This window comes from Coturnix japonica, chromosome 5 (genome assembly GCF_054131305.1).
Source record: "Coturnix japonica strain WE chromosome 5, WE-NBRP24, whole genome shotgun sequence".
NCBI lineage: Eukaryota > Metazoa > Chordata > Aves > Galliformes > Phasianidae > Coturnix > Coturnix japonica.
The window spans coordinates 3,484,154-3,505,415 of NC_140667.1; the positions used below are offsets into that span (position 1 = coordinate 3,484,154).

A 21,262-nucleotide genomic window follows, 5' to 3' on the forward strand; every position below is an offset into this window, starting at 1 on the left:
CAGGGTTTCTATTGTGTTTCCATGTAACCATGTAAGCTTTTGCTTAAACACTTTTTTATGCTGTTTAGCATCAGTTTAAGAAGCATAACTTGGTTAATTTCAAATTACTGTCAGCGTTAAGAGTACTTGGCAAAACCTCAGCTGAAGCACAATAAATTACCTTGTTCTGCCTCGAATCTTTTTATTATTGAATCAAGAATTGCTCTCAAATACAGTAAATCAGCCTAATTCTGTTTGATGTCATTGTTAACATTCTTCTCCAGAAACATTAAGCAATTCTAACCAGCGCTTTTAGACTTTTAAAGTGTGTGCTGTGATTCAAAGCTCATTGAGTTACATCTCATGGAAAAAAAGCTGGGTTTGAGAAAGTTTGAGCTTATTAGGTGACTTTCTGTGCATCCTAGCATGGCATGGATAGATTTGATACCATTTGAAACCATATTTCTGACCTCTGAAGATGGCCGTGGAGTTTCCAAAGGAAAAGAAGAGCGTACTGGCCTCTGGACTCTTGGCCATCAGAATAAGGTTGTGTGGATGGAGGTTTGTTGTGTTTGACTCATGGAGTGGCATAGAAATGAGGTGATTTATGTGTCTTCTGTACATGATATCACCTCTAGAACAATAATGCTTTTTGGAGTAACTGGATGTCAGTGCCATTCTTCAGAATCTTGTTTCATTACTTGGTTAAACTTCATCAGATCTCCAGGACTTGGTCCTTCCTCTGAGCTTGGGGAACAGTGCAAGGCATAGCAGGGTCATGCAGATTGATAGCGGTGGAGCTGGGTGCATGAGTTGGGATTACATTTAGAAAGTCATCATCCAAAGAGAACTACTGGAGTAGAATCCCAAGAGGGCTTTCTTGGCAAAGTTGCCCTTATGTTGCCATGTCCAGTTGGAAGGATCTTGTTTTTCAGTTGCTATGGCTCTCTAGTCATGATGTGTTAGGGCAGAAGCTAGGAAGGAAGCGCCTGGCAGGACTCTGCCTTGTGCTTAAAAAGCAAAAGTAACAGTAAGTACAAGTGTGACTTCGTTTGATGGCTGTGGAGCAAGCTGTTAGCACCCCTATTTTTCATAGACAAACAATGGCTTATTAGTTAGCGGATTTCCCTAAGTGTTCCTTATAGTAAAGTGTTTCACAAACAATGACTGTATGAACTGAATTCATTCATCATGTCTCCAACACCTGTTTCCTCCTGTTAGCAGCACTATTTGCAAAGCACCAGGAGCCAGAACTGGGTCTCGTTAGTGCTGGGTATGCTGCACACCCACGTGTTCCTCTGTCACTGAGGGCTCACAGTGAATAACAGCACGTTAACAGGGATATTTGGATGCCAGTTTGAGCTCTAAGCCGTGTCCTTTCATGAAGGGCTAACTTAGATCTAGGTTAACTAATATTTTCTCTATTTCTTCTATTCTGCTGAGGGAGGTGGAGGAAAGGCAGCTCCATTCTTACTTTCTAATAGATGAAATACATTCCAGTTACACCTGGTAATGCTATGGGGATGCTGCAGATCTTCACCCCAAACCGTGAGCTCTGCTGAGGCGTTCTGATAGAATTCTTTCACAAATCCTCTGGGCTTCACATCCATTCATTCAATCTCATTCATGGCTTTGTCAGCAGATCATTGTGTGAGCCCAGGGCCCTCCTGGTGACCATACCCCAATGACCTTTCAGCGGGGTGCCTGCTCATGTGGGGGCTGACTGGGAAGGGGTTGCTGTGCTTTGGGCTGTGTTGGCGTGAAGGGAAATAACGAGAGTTCTTTATTCTCAGGAAGGGATTTGAGCTTTGCTCCTGTAGTTCGAATGTAACTCGTCGGTGTGAAGCGTTAAACTCTTTCAACGTGTAACTCTTTCTCCTTGCGCTCCAGCATCCCCAAAGCTGTAACACGCTTAGCAGAGCGGCCGCCCACTGGGTGAACGCATCGGCTTTCAGCTCCCTCCCGCACCGACTTTCCCAGCGCCCCGTCCCCGCGGAGCCCCTTCCCCATCGAGGAGGGGCTGCGTCCTCCCATAGTGATCTCAGGGCTGGGCTGACCCCGCTCCATGGCCGGCCCCCACCTGCGTGCAGCAGCCGGACCGGGGCTCGTAGCGGGTTCCGCGCTGCCGCAGGTGCTGAGCGGCGGACAATGAGCGCGATGCTGTGGCGTTGGGAGCACAACAACAGCACCATGAAGCTGGTAAGGATTTCCAAACAAAGCCTTTCGCTGCTGGATGGTGAAATTCCGGTTTCTATGGAGACCGCAGGCATTTGGACGGCACTTTTTTTCCCCCGCGGTTAGAAGCAGGAGCTTTGTCCAGCCCTCCTGGAAGTAAGGAAACAACTGCGCTGGGGCTGCTTGGTGGGAGCGCTCAGCTGGGGCTGCTGCTCCGCAGTTGGTCCTTCAGGCTGCTTTAGGTTCTTCTGCATGTCTGATCTCTGTCGTTACGCTCATTTGTAAGCCAGATCCGAACCCCAGGTATCGTGGATCGCTCTCTCCTCTCCTCCTGTTGTCTGTCTCTTCTGCACTTTCTTCCTGTAAAGTTCCCCCTGTCTTTCGGTTGTTACAGCTCTGATCTGAAATGCACGTGGGAGACAGGGCTGCCCGGTACCTCTTGGTATCAGCCTATTGCGATCGTTACAACGTGCAATTGTTTAACAACCTGTTCTGTTCATAGCACAGCGTTGCTTTACTCCTCCTCCAGTATATACTCCTCCATGACTCATTCAGAGGAGTGACAGCCAACTATCACACAGCTGCCATCCTCCCATACACCAAAGTCCTTTCCTTCAGGGCTCTGTTCCATCCTTATGCCCCCCAGCTTGTACTGACAGCAAGGGTTGCCATGGCCCAGTTGCAAGACAGAGCTATCTCTTCCTTTTTGTAGAAGAGAGGGATAGATGCAGATGGTGAGAGCTTGATGGGATGTGACATGGAGGGGTTTTCTTTTAGAAACCCATGTCATACCTTATGGTTGCAACCTACTGATTAATGTAATGTTGTCATTGTGTTCATAGACCCGGGCTGAGAAGGGTGGTGGGCATAGTGATATAATTCTCAAGCCATTTTTGTTTTGTTTTCTAAATAATAAAGACCCTTTAATGTCACATTGAAGGTAGAGCGATTGGAGGATTGGCTTAACAATAATGTGAATGGGGCCATGTGTTGGGTTCAATGTGGTGTCAGCTGTTCATTGCTGATCTTTGACTGGTTAATTTAATGTTCTCTGACATTTGCTCACTGTTGTGGGTTGGTTTTTTTTTTTTGCTGACAAGTGATTGCTGATGAATTGACTGATTAGAGAATAAGGGACACTCAAGATAGCACAAAGCTGTGCACAACACATTTAGGGGCCCACGGGTCATTTGCTAAATAATGGAAAGGAGAGGGTTGTTTTTAAACCTGTGTTAAGATTACAGGTTTATTACGTTGTTAGACATCTGCTTTAATGGTTAGACACAACTGATGCTAATGGTGTTTAATGTTGTGGTGGGGGTGGGTGCTGGTGCCAGTGATAGTATAAGCTTGGCTTTGCTAGCATTGAATTGATAGGCTCTGGATCAGGCTGAATCAACATTATCCTGATCAGATTCTTTTTGTGGCTGAGGTTGCTTCAGGGTGACCTCATGACTGGAAGTTTGAAAGTGCAAGATTGATGGCAATGTAATGTTAGGTGTAAATTGAGTAAGTACACACACACAGGCTATAGATGGGACTGTGAAAAACCTGTTCTAGAGGGTGGTGTCCTTGCCTATAGCAGAGCATTGGAACTAGATGATCTTAAAGGATCGTTACAATAGATCCTTATATCGAGAACGCTCCAAGCCCTTTAAATGGAAGCAGGAGGAACTAAGCTGAAAGCAGAGTCATCGCTGACAATTAAATTGAGGAGGTTAGCAGCCAGTAGAAGACTCGGTTAGATTTCTATCAGTGAAACAGATGCCCAACTGCAAGACGATTACATTAGGTTTATTATATTTGTGGAAATTAATTCAGCACTTTATTTTTTGTTGGTGGTGGTGGGGGAAAAAAGAACTCATAAGATTTGGTAGCCTCTCAGCAGGAGCAATTTATGCAGAGCATCATATTCTTCGGTGTAAAATACAGTGAAGCCCTTGGGACTGCGGAGTGGGCTGAGGGCTTTTTGCTGTCTCCAAATGAGCTGGTAGGCAAAGCAATGTAGTAAATGGCAGAAGGAAACAGAAATGCTGCCACCTATGGGTAACCGGTTGGTAGTATTTTCATATATAAGGGTGTTATCTGCAGGGTTGGCAGAAAGATTTGGGGCCACATGTCTGCCTGTCTACACAAGTATATACGTATATATTCCTTCTGGCTTATGGGAAGCAGGGCTGGGGGCAAGGAGCTGCAGTGGGACGTAGCTGAGATAGAAATCTGACTACATGCCTGCGTGACCTGGGCTAAAATTAACCCCAGCAGCCTCTCATGCCTCCCCGTGCCTCATCGTTTGGCTGCAGACCATATGAGTAGGAAGCCTGAGCTGGGCTCCAGCAGCATGCTTTATGTTCATGATGCCAGTAAGCAGTATGAACTTGCAGGTCCCTGCTCGTGGGAGAAGTAAATTTTCCTGTGACCATTACAAAACAGTAAGCAGATCCTGGCTCCTTAACCACAGCAGCCTCTCAGCAGCGCTTCGGCTTCAGCCTCAGATGTGATTTTTCCTTTTCTTCCTCAGCTTCTTAGGACTTGCAGTTGTTTTTCTTCGGAGCACAAATCTGTCACCTCTTCAGATAAGCCCTTTTCTGTTGCTATTTGTGTGTGGCAGTAGGTGTAGCCAGGGTGATTTCATGTATGAGAGCTGTGACAGGGGGGAATAGCTTGGTGTGCGCCTTAGGTGACATCATAGCAAAACAATATGTGGCTAAAAAATCAGGGCTTTGGTTTCTCTTGTTCTCTGAGGTCAATTGCTTTCCCTTTGCCTGAGTGGGTTTTCCCATTGGAGCCAAGCAGGACTTGGGTTGAGCGATCAGCTCCATCGCCAACCTGCTTCACCTTTGAATGTGCCCTTCTGGACTCACTTTGGGAGTTCTCAAAGATGTGAATGCAATCCAGTTTTGTGGATTCATGATTTAAAGCGTGGTGCAAGGTGGGGAAGGAGCGCTTGGGGTGGGGATGCAGCTTGCAAGGGCTATGAATGGGGTGGTTTGTGGGCAATAGGAGTATTGAGAGCAGATTTCCCCCTTATTTTTAATTCTAGACAGCAGTCATCTGTGTGAGTATAGCTCTGCCCAGCTGGGAATGGGGCTTTAAAGAGAAGGAAAGCAGTTCTGGGGGTGTTTGCTTAAATACCCATTTCTCTATTTAACTTCATGGGCTAGTTAATGTGTATAAGTGTCCCGTAAAGCATAATAGGCAGTGGAATACCTCCCGCAGGCTGGCTAATAATTCAAAGCTGTTCCAACAAACATTTAGTTCCACTTGAAAAAGTACAAGCTGCCCCCGTGTCCCCAGTAAGGAGCTGAGGTCTGCATTTGTCGCAGCTTTGTTCCCAGTAGCTGATGGTAACTGGAAAGCTGCAGCACTTTCATTAAGCATTGGTATTTTAATGGCATCGTGTCAGATAGTAATTACTGGCTAATATAGTGTTGGAGCACAGCAAAGAGTGGCGTGAGGCTGCAAGTCCTGTTAGGAGCCCAAAGCTGGGATTCTGCAGGTTGATTTGTTCTATAGTTTTTACTGCTTTTTTTCCATGTACAGCATTGCCATTAGGATCATCTTGGTATGCTGTGCCTATTTATAGGGCGTTTTCACCCTGTGAACTTCAGTTTGCAACAGCGGAGGCACTGTCCTGTTGGATGTCATTGCAGTCTGTGTCTGTTTAGTTAGGAGCTGCCATGGTGTGTTGAATGACGCTGCCCAGCACCTGGGTGCAATGGGTGTTGGGCCCCCATCACTGGGACAGGTGGCTGCAGGAGGGATCTCTGTCATTTGAGGTCCCAGCATTACCTATAAGGCTCTACATTCAAACCTCATGAATAATAATAATAATAATAATAACATTTGGTTTAAATTTGTTGCCAGATAATTGGATTTCTAAGATTACAAAGTGCCAAGGAAAAATGATCTGTTTGCAGGAAATACCGGGGAGCACTGAAAATCCATGCATGGAGATAGGAGTAGATGAATGGAAAGTTTCTCAGCAGTGTTTTCCCACTTGTTATTATTGCTTTCCCAATTATTTGCCTGGTTTTGAACACTAAAAAACACGATGTCCTTTGAAGCCTGTTTCGCGTGTCTAGAAATAGCAGCCATTGTATGTTTATTATTTTTCACTCTGTATGGAAGAGGACAAAGAAACACGAGGAATCACATTTATGTAGTGCATTACAAAGCCTGAACAACAAACAGGTTTTGAAAACATCCTGGGAAGTTTCCATCGTTAACTTAATATCTGCTGTATAAATGAGCATGGAAATGGAAAGCTGCTGCAGTAGGCATTGGTAGCATTGCATCCACGTGGGTGCTTTAGCACTTAGAAAGAGGCAGCCCGGGGAGCTGAGGGAAAAGTGCCTGTTTTGTTTGTCTCAATCTTTTTCCTGTTATAGAAAATGTTTTCTTGCAGAAGGAGGTAGGGAACACAATGGCTGGGTTGTGTGCAGGGCTTGTTTCCTTGTGCTTCTTGCTGGAGAAGTCCCTCAGGTGCACTCAGCTTGGATTTCATTCACATGGTTCCAATGAGGCATCCCAGTAAGGTTTGCTTTTCAGATCCGTGCACTGATGGATGCCCCACTGACCTGAAGGTGGGACTAGGGAATAAACAGTGGAAAATATCATCATAAAGGTTGGGAAAGACCTCTAAGACCCCCAGGTCCAACCCCAACCCACCCTGTCATGCCCACTGAGCACATCCCTCAGTGCCACATCTCAGCCCTGGAACTGTAATGTCTTTGTATTTAAAGGTACAATCCTGCTGTGTAGTGAGTTTCTTTAGTTCTTTATAATATAGATTGTATTAAGAAGTCTTCAATTGCATCCTACGCTTAGCAACAGGACTTAGTTCTTAAGCGGAATTCCTGCTTGAGTGTTTTTCCTCCTCCTTTTAGATAACCTACCCTGGAAAGGTTTTATGAGCTTCCTGGTGACCTTGGCCAGGCTGTGCCAGTGTGTAGCGAGCAGCTCTTAATGAGAATTAAAGAGGTTTTGACTTGACTGCTTTGTTTGCATAGTTTTCAGATAATACCTTTTAAAATAAAGCCCAGCAGCTAGAAGTTTGCACGAGAGATTGCAATCAATCCAGCAGGCCTGTTTCACCTGCGAGATGGAGCTTACTGAAACTGATAGCTTTTAAGGCTTGTTGGCTAACACAGCAGCAGAGTTACCTTACAATGGAAATGCTTTGTGCCTGGTGTGTACCAGCAGTGGCTCCTGGAGGAGGATCTTGAAAACTTCTCTATAACAGGTACAAAGAAGGAGCGATAAAGCTGTTGTTTCAGCTTAACCTTACAGTGTGGAACACAGTGTGATGGTCCACACAGGCTGTGACAGGTTTAGAAGTTTACTGTAGCCTTATGTGAGCTTTGATGTCAGAGTGCTGAATAGGAAAAGCCTCACTATAGTAAGCTGAATACTTGATTTGCACAATGTCTTGAATTTTAATGGCGTTGACTTGTTTCAAACGGCCAAAAAGCAGCTCTTTCAGATCAGCCTCTCAGACTGGGAGGGACACAAAGAACTCGTTTTTTTTTTTAAGGTTGATTTTATGACCAACAAATTCTTTTGTTTGCTTGTTTCCCTCCTAATAGATTTACACGGATTGGGCTAATCACTATCTGGCAAAATCCGGCCACAAGAGATTGATAAAGGATCTGCAGCAAGATGTGACTGATGGAGTCTTACTAGCCGAAATCATCCAGGTTGTAGGTGAGTGATTTTCTCTCTTTGTGCCAGCTCTCTTTTTGTACCAGCTAACATAGAAATACTCTGCCTTATCTTCTATGTAAACACAGCCTGGGGCTGGGGGGAGGATCCATTGAACTGCCTGGAATTATGCGGATAATTTGTCTTCAGAGACGTTGCTAATTAATTTGATACAGCCTTGTCCTGAAGGATAGCAGAGAAATCTTTGACATTGCTGATAAAATCTTCTGACACAGCAATATCAATACGTGCAGCTAAAAAGAAGCTGATGAGGTTTGGTTTTTTTCTGCCAGGATGATGTTAGACTTCACTACACCTATTTCTGACACTTCTTTGTTGTTAGTTGTAATACAGCACGAGGTTCACGCTGGGATCCTTCCACCTAATCGTGCACCCCAACAGAGCAAAGACGCATCCCTTACAGACATTTGGGTACACTATGTCTGGGTGCTTGGAGAGAGGGCTGCAGTGGTCATGAGATCTCTGCCCCATCTCTCCCATTCTCATGTTCAGTTAGTTAACCATGGGGCTAATCTGCCTTGTAACAGGCTGGCTAGATACAATTTTCAGGATGCCACTAAAATACAAAATTAGCCGTGCTGACATCAATAGTTGCCTGCTGTGTTGAACCTTCTGCTTCCAGCTGAGTTCAGATCATCCATATATACAGCTAGGAAATGGGAAGGAGTACCATGTTTATGTGGAAGAAGAACAAAATATAATGGTTTTTCTAATGAGGAAGGTCATTTATCAATAGGACGTATCTCAGATAGGAGCTCAGTTCTGCAAAGCCTTTACTTCGCTTGGTTTGCACTAATATTAGTAGATAATGAAGGTCTGAAACAATTTTCTACACGGGCCCCATGTAAAGCTTCATATTCTTCTTCCCTTGGGCCCGCATCGTTCATTAGTTCCTTCAGAGAGTCATCCATCTGGTATTTGGGATGCCACAAAACACATGCATGGGCCAATGGAGATTGACAGAATTAGAAAGCCTGCTAATGGGAATTAGGACGACCATTGTTAGAAGCAAACTGACAGATTTGAGATGCAAATGAAGAAGACAGCAGTGAAGTAACAAGACATCAGCGCATGCATATTTATGTGTATTTGAGGAGCTGTAAACGAGCTAGTTCCCTGATTTAAGGTACAAATCTGTAAACACTGTTCGGTGATGAAATCGTGAGGCATCCCTCCAATTACTCCAATAGAGCTATACTGGAATACAACAACGAAAAGGTTTCATTTCTATATGATATGGAGCAGCAGTAACTCTGTGTAGCATTCTCCAGACCTGTCAGGCGTCTGCAGATGTACCAAACCAGGCCAACCATTGACTGTGTGTTGAAAGGCATTCACTCAGAACAATGCTGCTCTCTGTATCTATTTCCTTATGTCTGCTTAACAGGGAAAATAGTTGGGAACTCAGCTGCAGTTTAGGTGTTCATTCCCTTCATCCATACCTCGCCATGCTGTGCTAACACTGATAAAGAGTCTGTTTGCCTGAGATGTGTAGGAATGCCACCATCAAAACGGCTGTGCCAAGTATTGAGGAATAGAACTGTTTTGTTTGTGAAAAGAAACATGCAGATTACAACCTCTAAAATTATCGGTAAATTTGATTCACCTTTACATGTTTAAACCATTCAGAGCTCTGCCTTGTGGCTCATGTTTGGGATTAAACACGACACTGTAACAGGTGAAGGTTTTCATGTTTGGAGGATGCTTTGCATGTGAAGGAAAGTTCACATTTAAAGGAACTCAGCTGAATCCTTCAAGTGAAGAAAAAGTCGTTTGTATCTGATGTGTCTGGCCATAGACACCGCATCTTATTGTCACAGATGGTGACAGCTTTCACACATGGAAGCAGTTTCAACTGTAACTTGCAAAATGCAGTGTTTTTTCTAACAAACAAGACTATGTAGTAGGAAAGCATCCATGTAGGAGATCGCTTTTACTGTTGTGCTCTGCCCTTTTCTGTGTAAAACCATCCATGAAGATGCTCACTCCTTTTTGCCATCTGAGTGTGCAGAGGTTACCCAAAGTCATCAGGATTGATTTGAGTTCAGATATTAAAGAGGCTTTTTCTTATGCTCTCATCTGAGATTTACGCTGCAGGTGTTGAACCTTGAAGTGTCAGTTCCAAAACTGATAGTGAGGATGTGCTAAAACTAATCCAGACTGGTAGGATTTTTCCTGCTGATGCATATGAAACATCATGGGATATTTAAACTGATTAGACGTGATCCAAGTCAGATCGGATAGAAAAGCTGCGCCTTTATAAAGAGGAACGCAGGCGTGGAGTTACTGTTAAATACTAACTCAGCTAACTAAAAGTAGTCACAGTTAGAAATGAAATGTGTACCAGCAATGCATCTCATCATAAATGGGAGCCTGGCAGCTGACTGGCCGATGAATTTAAACAATTCTTTGCTATGTTTAATGGCACAGATTCCTTTTCGCTTCATTTTCATAGGCTGCTGGCTTGTAGTTTCATAATGTGCCTATTGTAAAAAATGCATAAAACCAATTATTTTCCATGCTTTGATTCAGACCCTGTTAGTGAAAGCCCAGTGTCACTCATTACTCTGTTTATTATAGACTACAGCTGGTTTCTTCTGGCTTAACACAACCCTCAATCTGTGTATAAATTGGAAAAGTCTGAAAATGCTTAAAAGCAGCTGAACCCATTTCACTGTATTGATATAATTGGATTGCTCTGGTTTTGTGCAAGCTGTGTGCCAAGGAAGAGGTGGGGAATATTGCGAAGCCCCCAGTCTGGTACTGGGAACAAGGCGTACTCCTTGTGTTCTGGTAGCACATGTTTTCACAGTCATGGTGTAAACGGCCTGGTGGTCCTGACAGCCATTTTGTATGGCTCTCAGTCACGTTAAACCTTGCCAAAGCAATGCCCATACAGAGTGTTGTTGAGGATGAACAGCTTTTGGTTATTGGGGCAAACCTGGGGCTCGTTGTAGGCCCAGAGGAGGGATCAGGAGGGAAAGAAAAAGAGGCATTGGTGGTGTTCCACAGGCTTGCATTCAGTTTGGCGCAAATCCTCCAACATTTTACCTGCCTGTGATTATGAATTTACATCTTGCTGAAGGCTGAGATGCAGTTTCAGGCCTTTGTGATCGCCTGTGACTTCCATCTGATACGAGCTGATACGCTATTTGTGCATGGCACTGAGCAACAGGAGCTGTGTGAGCTGCCCATCGATCTCAGCCAGCAAGCTGTGCTTTTGCAGCTGTGAAGTTTGATGCTCTTCCAAGATCCCCCGGTGCTCGGTGACTTAGGCTGCGAACTGCCCACGAGCACACCACGCTGTGCTATTTAGGGAGCCTCATTCACTGCTATCTCTCCGACCTTCTCTGCAAGAAAGGCAAATAACCTCCTACTCGCTGCCAGCAGTGTTCCTTGGAGCTACGTGGGAGGCTCGGAGATGGACTGCAGCTTCCTGCCAAGGAATGGAAGCATCAAAGTGGTTTCCTGATGAATTAGACAGATTCCTGCAAAATGCCAAATATGCCCACGAGCCGCTTTGATGCCTCGTATGAATCCAGCCTTGTATGAATCTCTGACTTTTTGCCCTGCTTTGTATAAACAAAGAGGTTGGAGTCAGAGTTCAGGCCAGCTGCCAGCTTACCCCACTGCCAGCCTTGCTGGTTGCTGTATTACATTGCTTTTCATAGCACTTGCACCTGTGGGGAAGAAGCAGTAATTGCTTTAATCTAGTGAAGGGACAAACCAAGGTGAAGTGGGAGTGGAGAAGGAGAAAAGGTTGTAGATAAACCTGCTGGGAAGATGATTTCCTGCAGGGGAGGCAGACATAGCACCTGGTGGAGCAGGTTGATTGGGGCAGGAATTTCAGTTCTGGTCCCTACAATCTGACACAAAACGTTTACACCTTCGTTTGCCAGTAATGCTCCTGTGCTGCTCAGCAGTGTGTTTGCTTATAGGTGGGGTTGACCTTTGGTTCAGCTCTAGAACCAAGCACGTACTCGTAGCCTGTGATTGTGTAGCAATACCTACAAAGTGTTGAGCAAGTATTTGTTTAAAGAAAAAGGGGAAATTCAAATGCTGTCTTGTGGCAGAATCTTGGAAAGAAGACTCACATAGATGAGTCTGCATATTTTGCATACAGAAGGTTCAAAGGAGTCAGATAATAAGCTTTGTGATTTACTAGCATTGGTTTTAAGTCCATCATATGGAAGTTATAGAGAAACTGGAGAGAAGCTGCTATTCATTGAGAAAGATGAGACTGACCGGTATTATCAGGGATGTATCTCTAACCAAAGAGGAGAAAAAACTCATGTAAACCTTCATTATTCTGAAGTAATAATTATGAACAGTGCAAATTCATATGAATATGATCTTGTCATACTTACCTATTTTCTTTTTTCATAATAATTACAACTGCAGTTGATAAAGATCATGTATGGCACCAAACCAAGAGGCAGTACATGTTAGAAATGGAGGCATGGGGTTTGTAAATGGGATCCAAAGTGAAATGCTTCTGTTCCCATATGGCCGAATCTGAGATCTCAGTTCTAGAAACAAGCACATCCTCATTACATGTGGTGGCTGACAGCCCACTTTGGGGATCAGCACTATGGGCATATCTGCAATTTGTTCAGATTAGCATCAATTCTTAACATATGACTATAAGAGTAAAGTCGTTTTGTTAGTTCTTTGTTCCATGTGTTTTTTAATGACTGCTTTTGGAATACTGTGCCAACATCGATATCTGTAGCTGAAGGATGATGTGAATGGAGTTCTGTTGGATGTCCTGAGAGTGTGTTAGGTAGACAATGTGTATAGTAAACAAAATGATGGGAGGCAGCTCTGTTCAATCCATCAGATGTGACAGGAAAGCCAACGTTTGTGATCAGGCTAGAGGAAATGGCCTAAAGTTGTGCCAGGGGAGGCTCAGGTTGGGTATTAGGAAGCATTTCTCCTCCGAAACAAGGAGATTCTGGGAGTCAGCATCCCTGGAGGTGTTAAGAAATGTTTAGGTGCACTAAGGGATGTGGTTTAGTGGCGGTTCAGTTGGCACCTAAAGGGAAAGTACACACTTTTCCACCCAGCAGTGATTCAGTTTCTGAGATTAAGCCTTTCTATAGTTGAAAGGAGCTGCTCGGAGCACAGGAGGTTGCCAGACCAGTTGTTTTCTGGCTCCAGCTGTCTCTGGAGGCATGACCCACAAGAAAACTTCAGCTGCTTTCCTGATAGTCTCAGTGTTCACACGTTCACTTTGATTGGACAACGGCAACCTGAAGGCCCTTTATTTAGCTAAGCAGCACATGCTCTGTAAACAATTGGTATCATGTCCTTGGTAGAGTTTTTGCCTTATTCTTCCTTTCTGCTTTTCAGCAAATGAAAAGATTGAAGACATCAATGGCTGCCCAAAGAACAGATCTCAGATGGTAAGTGTAATGTGGCGTGTTGTTGGCATAGATGTGGCTGTGTATCGCGTGTTTTTGCATGACTCGAGTATCTCAGGTTTTACTGCCCGTGTTAGCAGGTTTTTCACAGTACCGAGAGCTCAGGTACTTACAGACAGAACTTTGGTGATAAAGTAATCAGTAAGAAACTGACCTTTAAAATGTGTCTTAGGAGAGGAGGGCTTAAAATTTGACCTTTTAAAGAGGGTTATTTTCTTCTATATCTCAACCAAAAAGCTCATTTTACAATTCATATCCTAAAATCCCCCTTTTGTTTTGTAATTCTCATTTCGGGCTTCTTCGGTCTTATTTTTGCACGTGAAGCTGTTTTTTATGGCCCCTTTCCCAACTGTCCCCACCTCTCAGCCCATAAGCTCAGCAAAATACATTAAAGATTTGGTGGGAGTTTGTCATCTGAAGACAGGAACAACACCGAGTTCTGCTGTTTTTCTTTGGGCTTTGTTTTTTTTTCCTTGTAAGTTATCAGTCTCACTCAAATCCACATAGCAGGCTCTCTAAGTCATCTGAAAGATCTATCGCTGCTGCTTTTACTGCTTTGAAGAGATCATTTGCTATTCTTGCTGTAGCCACAGTAGCTGTCTACGGTACAAATAATGGAGGAGATTTTCACAATTACTATCATTTAATGCTCCACAAATGTATCATAAGAACTGAATTTCATCAAGGTCTGCAGTGAAGATACATCTGCCTGGAGAGCTGAAGTGATTCTGTGTCTTCCATCATGTGGATTTGCCCATGCTGAATACTAGATACAGCTTGGACCTGTCAAGCTCAAAGTCAGTGCTACTAAGCCTCATCAAATCAAATTTGGTCAGGGTTTTGTTTTGTTTTGTTTTTTAATATATAACCTCTGACAGGAAATTTTACGTATTTCCTCTACATAAGAACTGTCTTTTTTTCTTCCAAACCTCCATATTTTTTGTACCGTAGATGCTTTTCTAAACAAAAGCTTGTAATTGTGATGATTGGTTCCATCTGGCATGTGGAAACATTGTGGTTAGTAGAGGATGTAGTAGTACAGAGCAGAGGTTCTCAGGCCAAGAAATATTGGAGATTATCAGCACAATTGTATTCTGGTTTTTGGAATGAGGTATAAGAAAACATGGCGTGGCTCTTGAAAAGTGGGTGAAGGAGAATAAAACAGAGCTGGTTTCATCTCCTACCGTCCTCTGATAAAAGGCTGAGATGGATAAGCACAAGCAAGGCTTTCTGTTGATATTGTGTGGCTACAGAAGAACAGAGACGGTTATTCTTTATAACAATTTCTTTGCCTCTCATCTTGGAATGGTATTTGAGTGCAGCATTTGACATCCTGCAGAATTTTTGGGCAGTACACGAGGTTCTGCTTTTTAATGCATCCTTTTTGTATAGCACTCAAATAAAAGAGGGGGAGAGAGAGGGGTAGTTGTGTTATGTGGTATATACAGTCAATAAGTCATAACGTATAGAGTAAGAGTGAAGGTGAGATGATATCAGAAGAAAGCAAAGGAGAAGATGCTTTGAAAGAAGATCTGGGGTGAGCAAGGTGAAGGAAAAAAGATTCGCATCAGCTTCAACAGAAGTGACTGGGGAGGGAACTGAGTAAAGAAAGTTAACTATTAAAACATGGACGTGGAGATAAAGCAGAGAGGAGATGCTTGGAAGTGAAGCGTCGTGTTGGCAGGCACAAGCGACAGCTGATGCTTAGCCAAGGATGGGGCTGGAAGGAGAGATAAAGCAAGTAGCAGCAATTTGTCATATAGGAGAGGTGGAGCAGAGTGTTTTCCATCTTGCATGTAAAACTAAGACACAGTGACTGTGGCAGTAGAAAGAGATGTATAGCAGTGTGTGTTTAAGAAAAAGCAGTTGAGAAAAGACTGATGAGAGGGGAAAAAAAAAGTTGATTTTCCAAGGATGGGTGTCATTTTGTTAAAGATTTTTTCCTTGCTCTAGATAAAATGTTAAGTGTGAAAGTTGGTGAAGTGATATTATGTTACCCTTGATGCTGAAGGAGTGGAGCAGTAGCAAAGCTGTCAGTGCTGGAGGGAGAAGAGTGGGGGGATCTGGAGGTGGGGGAAGGAGACCCTCATCTGTTGGTGCCAAGCCTGGGGAAGTTGTGGGACACCCCAGGCAAGAGTCTGAAGAAAAAGAGGTATGGATATAGGCTAAAGCAACCCCACACTTCCCCTTCATAAGCAGGGGAGGAAGTAACTGTGGTTTCCACGTTGGTTTGTGGTTGGGTTTCATTATTTTTAGGAGTGATCACTTTGTGTTTATACAAGTATCTACATTATCAAGTAACAAAGAGGAAGGGTTTCTATTGATGTGTGTGTCTTGACCAGAGGTTTATTTCAGGAACCATTCATTTCTGATGCAGGCATTAAGCTGTACTAATAAAACAACACAGCTCCATTTTTCTACTTGCAAACATGAAGTCATGTACTGCAAGGACAGAGACTTTGTGGAAGTCAAGATGAAAGCCCTTGTTTTCAGTTTGTTCGCTTTGTGAGGGAGCTGCTATTGTAGCATTTGACTGATTACTTATATGCTGAAAATGAGCTGTTCTGGTTACCAATTCATTTGCTAAAACTAATGTGTTCACATCCCTCCTCAGCCTGCCCCCAGTCTGGGCTGAGGATCTGTGGGAAGGATCAGAAGCATCACAAGCATTTTTTCCCCTCTGCAAATTCCTGCTGTGAGATTTTTGGACAGGCATCGCAGTGGTTAAATATAGATGGATATTTTCAAGTCAGATTTGTCCAGCGTTGACCTGAGAAATGCAATACGGGGAATTTTGGTGCCTGCTGTTCGGTCTTCCCCAGCTTTAATCAGCGAGCTTTGCCTTATGGTCAGCACATGTTTATAAGCTGCATGTTGCTGTAGTGACAAATGGGTATCTGACCCTCACGTTGGTTGGAAGGGTTGGGGTCAGCTGGAGCAGATACCAGCCTCACTCCGTGGGCTGCTGGAGGAGATATGTGGCCAAGAGTGCCAGGAATGTTTGCCCCTTCGAGCATTTGCTCTCACCTTCCTGGGTTTCTTCTAATTGTGTGTGGGCAGCCTGTCCCAATTAGGATGAGCTGGAGGGTTTCTCTAGGAGATACAGTCCCAGGTCTTAGTGCAAGGCAGGAGGGAGCACAAGCGTCACTGGATCATAAAATGGCCTGGGTTGAAAAGGACCACCGTGCTATGTGCAGGGCTGCCAACCACCAGAATGAGGGTGTTTGTTTGTTTGTTTGTTTCTGGTGTGCTCTGTTTTGTTTATACAGGCCAGGGCACGTTTCCTGGCTCCCTCTCTTTCTAGCACTGACAAGAATAGAAGTAGAAAATGGTATTATATTACAGGCACAAAGATGTCTGTGGGTGTTGTGGCCAGCATTGCCAGAAGTACACAATTACTGTAAGGTACATTTGAAAACAGAGGGAAAACTGAGTCATATGGCCAGGAAAGTAATAGCACGCTGAGAATTAAATGAATGAAGTTGTTCAATTTGTGCATACTGAAGTGTCGTATGTGTAGAAGCAAGGAGTGAATGGGGATGCTAAATCTTAATCATTTCAGCTATAGACCTGAGTTAATGGAATCATCGCTGTGTCTTTATCTTTCAGTTCTATGTTTCTTTGCTGTGAATTCGCTATAGATGCAATGCTGCACGTCTATACAAGTTCTTATCTCCACAGTTTATTTTCTTATAAAGGTTTTGCTTATTATTACTTACTTACCTGAGTAAATCTCTGTACTAGAAGAGTAGAAATCTACCCAGAGTTGTGGAAGACTAGAAGTGCTCTTGGAGCAAGGAAGGCCGAAGTTTCGTTAAATACAGGATGTGGAAATGGGTGGGAATATGGATGTTTTTGTGTGGCGTTTACTTTTGAAATGAAGTGGACTTTGGCTTTCCAGTCCCAAGTCACCTCAATAAAAGAGCTGCCTTGAAAACCTGAAAGGGTGGTTGAGCATGGAAGAAGGAAACTAAAGCAGTTGGACTGCTGGCTCATGCCAAACTGTGGATAAATGAACCTTTGGACCTACACCCTGCTATAAACTTTCAGATCTCAATATTACAAGCAATCTCTTGCCTGATATATGTCTGGTTTTAGAAGCCAATTTCCAAAGTATATTCCAGACTTGTACCAGCTTTGTTACATCACCGTTGGTAGAACTGTTGAAATCCCAGTTATGTAGTACCAGTAACAACTTCTTGCACTGATATAAGAGTGTTTTTATTGTTATAAGCAATAAGTGAAACAGCTTCTCTTGTATTTTTGCTCATTTATTCTATTAATACTTAGAGAAGGACCGAAAGTACGGATCTGAAATACTACCAGCCTCGTTTTTGACTTCTTTTATTTGAAGTGCAGGCAAGAGCTGATCCAGAAACAAGGGTTTTCCCATCCCTTTATATGTCTCAGGGCAAAAGGATTACAAAAATTACATATTGGTGGGTAATTGGTTATGAAGGTAAAGCTTGATCTCTGTGTCGATACTGAGTCATAGGGGAAAAACACCCAACTCTTCCAACCTTCCTGGTATTCACTTTGTCAGTTAGATAGGATATAATCCGGTCAGTGTGTAGCAATAGCAGTCACTAAAGTGCGGAACCACTGTGCAGATACTGTCTGATGAAAATCCATTTTATCCCATGCAATTCAGCGCCATGAGCTGTACCATCTCTCTGGAGGGCAGGACATACCCCACATTGAGAGACCAGGGTTGCCTGTCATTTCTGACCTGTGGAGAATGCAGTGGATAAATATCTTTTGGATTCCACTTGGGGTTTTCAGTTACAACTTTTATATTTGACTGCTTTTGTGGCTGGAAGCTTTTGCCAGCTGTCAACTTAAGAGCAAGTGGCAATCTGCCTTCTCAAGCAAATGTGGCTTCCAGGTTTATTTTCAGTTTCACATTCATTACACTTATTGTAGGTTAAAAATCTTGGCATAAGATCCTTTGCCCCTTTAATGAGACATACAGTGATCATCTTTTGTGGTCAGAGCATTCAATGATGTGCTTCAATCACGTGCAAACAGTCCAGAGCTAAGTAATGCTACATAAATGTAGGACCTTAGTAACTTAGAAGACATCGTACTATTAGGTTTCCACAACGTGAGCAAAGGGACTTTTTGTGTGACACGAAGACTGAGTGCAATACAGGGTGGCGGGAAATTAACATAAACAATTATTACAGTGCATATTCTTTTGTGTCTCCTTTTTTTTGTTGTTGTTGTTGCTTGTGAATAGATTGAAAACATAGATGCGTGCCTGAGTTTCCTGGCTGCTAAGGGGATTAACATACAGGGGCTGTCAGCAGAAGGTGAGTCCATCCCTGCTTTAAAACTTCATTATAAATGACGAACTGAAATTGCTGCTTGTGATTGTAGTCCACAATGCTGTGGAATGGAGGATGAAATATGGTTAATATGGTTAATTTCATGATGATTAATATGGTTAATTTCAAGTTTTTACTCCTTTTTATTCCCCCCCCCCTCATCTCAGTATGAAAGGTAAGCAAAATGCACATCTCATCTCCACGCACATGTAAAAGCAATTATTCTAATGCAGTAACATCTTTGTCTATGTATGTCTATGAAAAAGCAGACGGCTTCTCATCTAACTTCTATTGCTGGTGCGCTGATTAAAGCATAGATTTGATGTGTATTTAAAACCTGGGGACTGTTTGTCTGTTGAGAGAGAAGTTATTTAATCATTCTTCAACTATTTAATTACCTTTGATTGAGATGTTTAGAAGTTTGCTTCCAAACCAACAGCAACAAAAAAACAACCCACAACAAATGTTTTTTAACCCAAAGAAAAAGGTATTAACTTGAGTTAAATCGCTTAAGCAGGTGGGTTTGGTAGTTCAACCAGCTTTCCGTGTATGTATGATACCTGGGTGCATCTCCAACACCCCTCCGTCCTGTGTTTTGTTGCTGAGATTCTACTGGCCACTTGAACGCATGTATTTTAAACATCGTTTTGCAAAGTTCCTGATGGTTTTATAAGTGTGGAAGGCAAAGGAGCAGCTGTTTGGTACACGTTACTCTAACCTGTTGTCATCACAGCCAGTAGAAGAGCTGTCTGATTAGAACACCCACAACAAATCTATTCCTCCCAAGAGAAGCTGTGGCATGGTCAGCCCAATTACTGCCTGTGTTCTGTGCTGAGATAGTTCTGTTCCGGCATGAATTCTCAAGTCAAGAAAAGAGATAAGAGCTAAAACTTCTCAGGAAATGATTAGACAAAACGCAGCTTTGAGTCCATAGTAAAAGGCAGTTTTAATCTCCATGTGGTAAGTAGGGTAAAAACGTTACGTATTTCATATTTTCTAGAAGATGAGTTGATGAGAAAACTGTCAGTGTGCTAAGCTGGTAGCGCAGCGTTCACACTGGGGAGCAGACAACGTGTTTAATGTTCATTGCTGTCCTGCCAAATCACAAGTCAGGCTCAGCAGGATGTCGGTTATCCCATGGCTTCTGCTGATTTTCTGTCTTCCTTTTACGCTCTCACATTTTCCTTTTCCTAGGAATTAACATATTAAATGGTACTGGAGCTGGGAAGAGACCAGTGATGTTTGCTGCCAATATAAGAATGAGAACATTCACTGGCTCTACCGCTAACATTGAAGGAAAAGAATGATGTCTGAAGAGAGGAGAGAGAAGGATCACTTGTAATGAAATGATGTTGAAAGACTGGAATTTAGCCAGAAAATTTGAAGAGCCCATTCTCAGCTGTGCTGAGAAAGAAGTGGGAAACAAAACTAGGGAACACAGGATCACTTAACATTAAGTGTGCTGTAACCATGCGAGATAGTGTTTCTGCACAAGTTGTCAAGACCTGCTAGGTCAACTCTAAGTGCTTGTGCTTACCCTACCAGCATATCCTCATCCAGAAGGGAGTAAAAGGTTCCAGTTGGCTTCCAAATGTAAATAAACATCAACACTTCTCTTAAGTTGCTTAAGAATATGCATTAAGTGCAGTGTTAGTATGGAGGGAAGTTGATTCCTAAGTGTTGAAACACTCTATGTGTGTAATACCCATAATTTGAAGATTATGAAGTACGTAAACGTGCAGTAGAAACTCCAATTGAATTCCCATCTAGAGGCTGAACCTCCTCTGGGTAACAGATTAGCTGGATAACCACCAGCTGAGCAGATCATGAAACCATAAAGCAATGAAAGAAAACAGCATGCTGGACTTTGAAACTACCTCTGCTGAACTTAGGTTTTTGCCTTTGAAATTAAATTCATGTTTCTGTAGGTAAATAGATTTCAGTGTATGCACTCAGCAGTGCTGCAGTAAATCCATTTTAGTTCCTTTCTGGACTCATAGACTCACTAAAGTTGGAAAAGTCCTCCAAGAGCATCTAGTCTGACCATCTGTGAATGAAGGCAGGTTGGTGGGGATGGCATGCAGAGTTCCTCAGTGGGCAGCCATCAGTGGCTTGTGCAAAGTGCTCACGTTCACTGTCTCTAGGCATGAAAAACATATACATGAGACAGCATGGACATTTCCAAAGGGTAGATTTGTATGGATTCTCTTCAAAGTAGGAGGCAGGAAGCAGATCTGGACAGCAGGGCACAGTGGGGCTGAAGTTTTCCTTTAGTGCAAAGGGCAGGGGCAAGCTGCCAGGTGAATTCCCTCAGTCAGACATTGCGATAAGAGAGATGCCTTTAAAAGTCTGGTTTGAAATACCAGGGAGAGAGGCTGCAGTTAAACTTCCCGGTGCTGCCAGGTCTATTTAGTTGTGCTCCGGCCCCATGATTAAGTGATACCTTCCTGACAGTTCCATCAGTAAACTGAGTTCTTTACTGAAGATAAGATCCTTTTCACTGTGCTTTGTAGGGAATGGCTCCTCACAGCCCCTGGGACTGATATGTGAACAAGAGAACGCTGTAGTGGTGGCAGAGCACTGGTGGAGGTATGGGGTTGTGGGGAGGAGAAATCAAGTCAGAGATGAGGAAGG

At 43.3% G+C, this 21,262-nt stretch overlaps 1 protein-coding gene across 14 annotated transcripts in view; it reads left to right on the plus strand.

Moving 5' to 3' along the window:
- Positions 1-21,262, plus strand: part of NAV2 (neuron navigator 2) — a 181,309-nt gene that overhangs the window by 73,896 nt on the left and 86,151 nt on the right. For 12 of the 14 annotated variants that reach the window (XM_085548133.1, XM_085548132.1, XM_085548131.1 and 9 more), the window contains 3 exons: positions 7,743-7,860; positions 13,231-13,283; positions 18,541-18,613. In XM_085548133.1, coding sequence (XP_085404259.1) covers positions 7,743-7,860; positions 13,231-13,283; positions 18,541-18,613 — 244 coding nt within the window. Of the gene's footprint in view, positions 1-1,764; positions 2,179-7,279; positions 7,400-7,742; positions 7,861-13,230; positions 13,284-18,540; positions 18,614-21,262 lie in introns of those variants that run through there. The other 2 variants (XM_085548134.1, XM_085548137.1) reach the window with 2 other exon arrangements.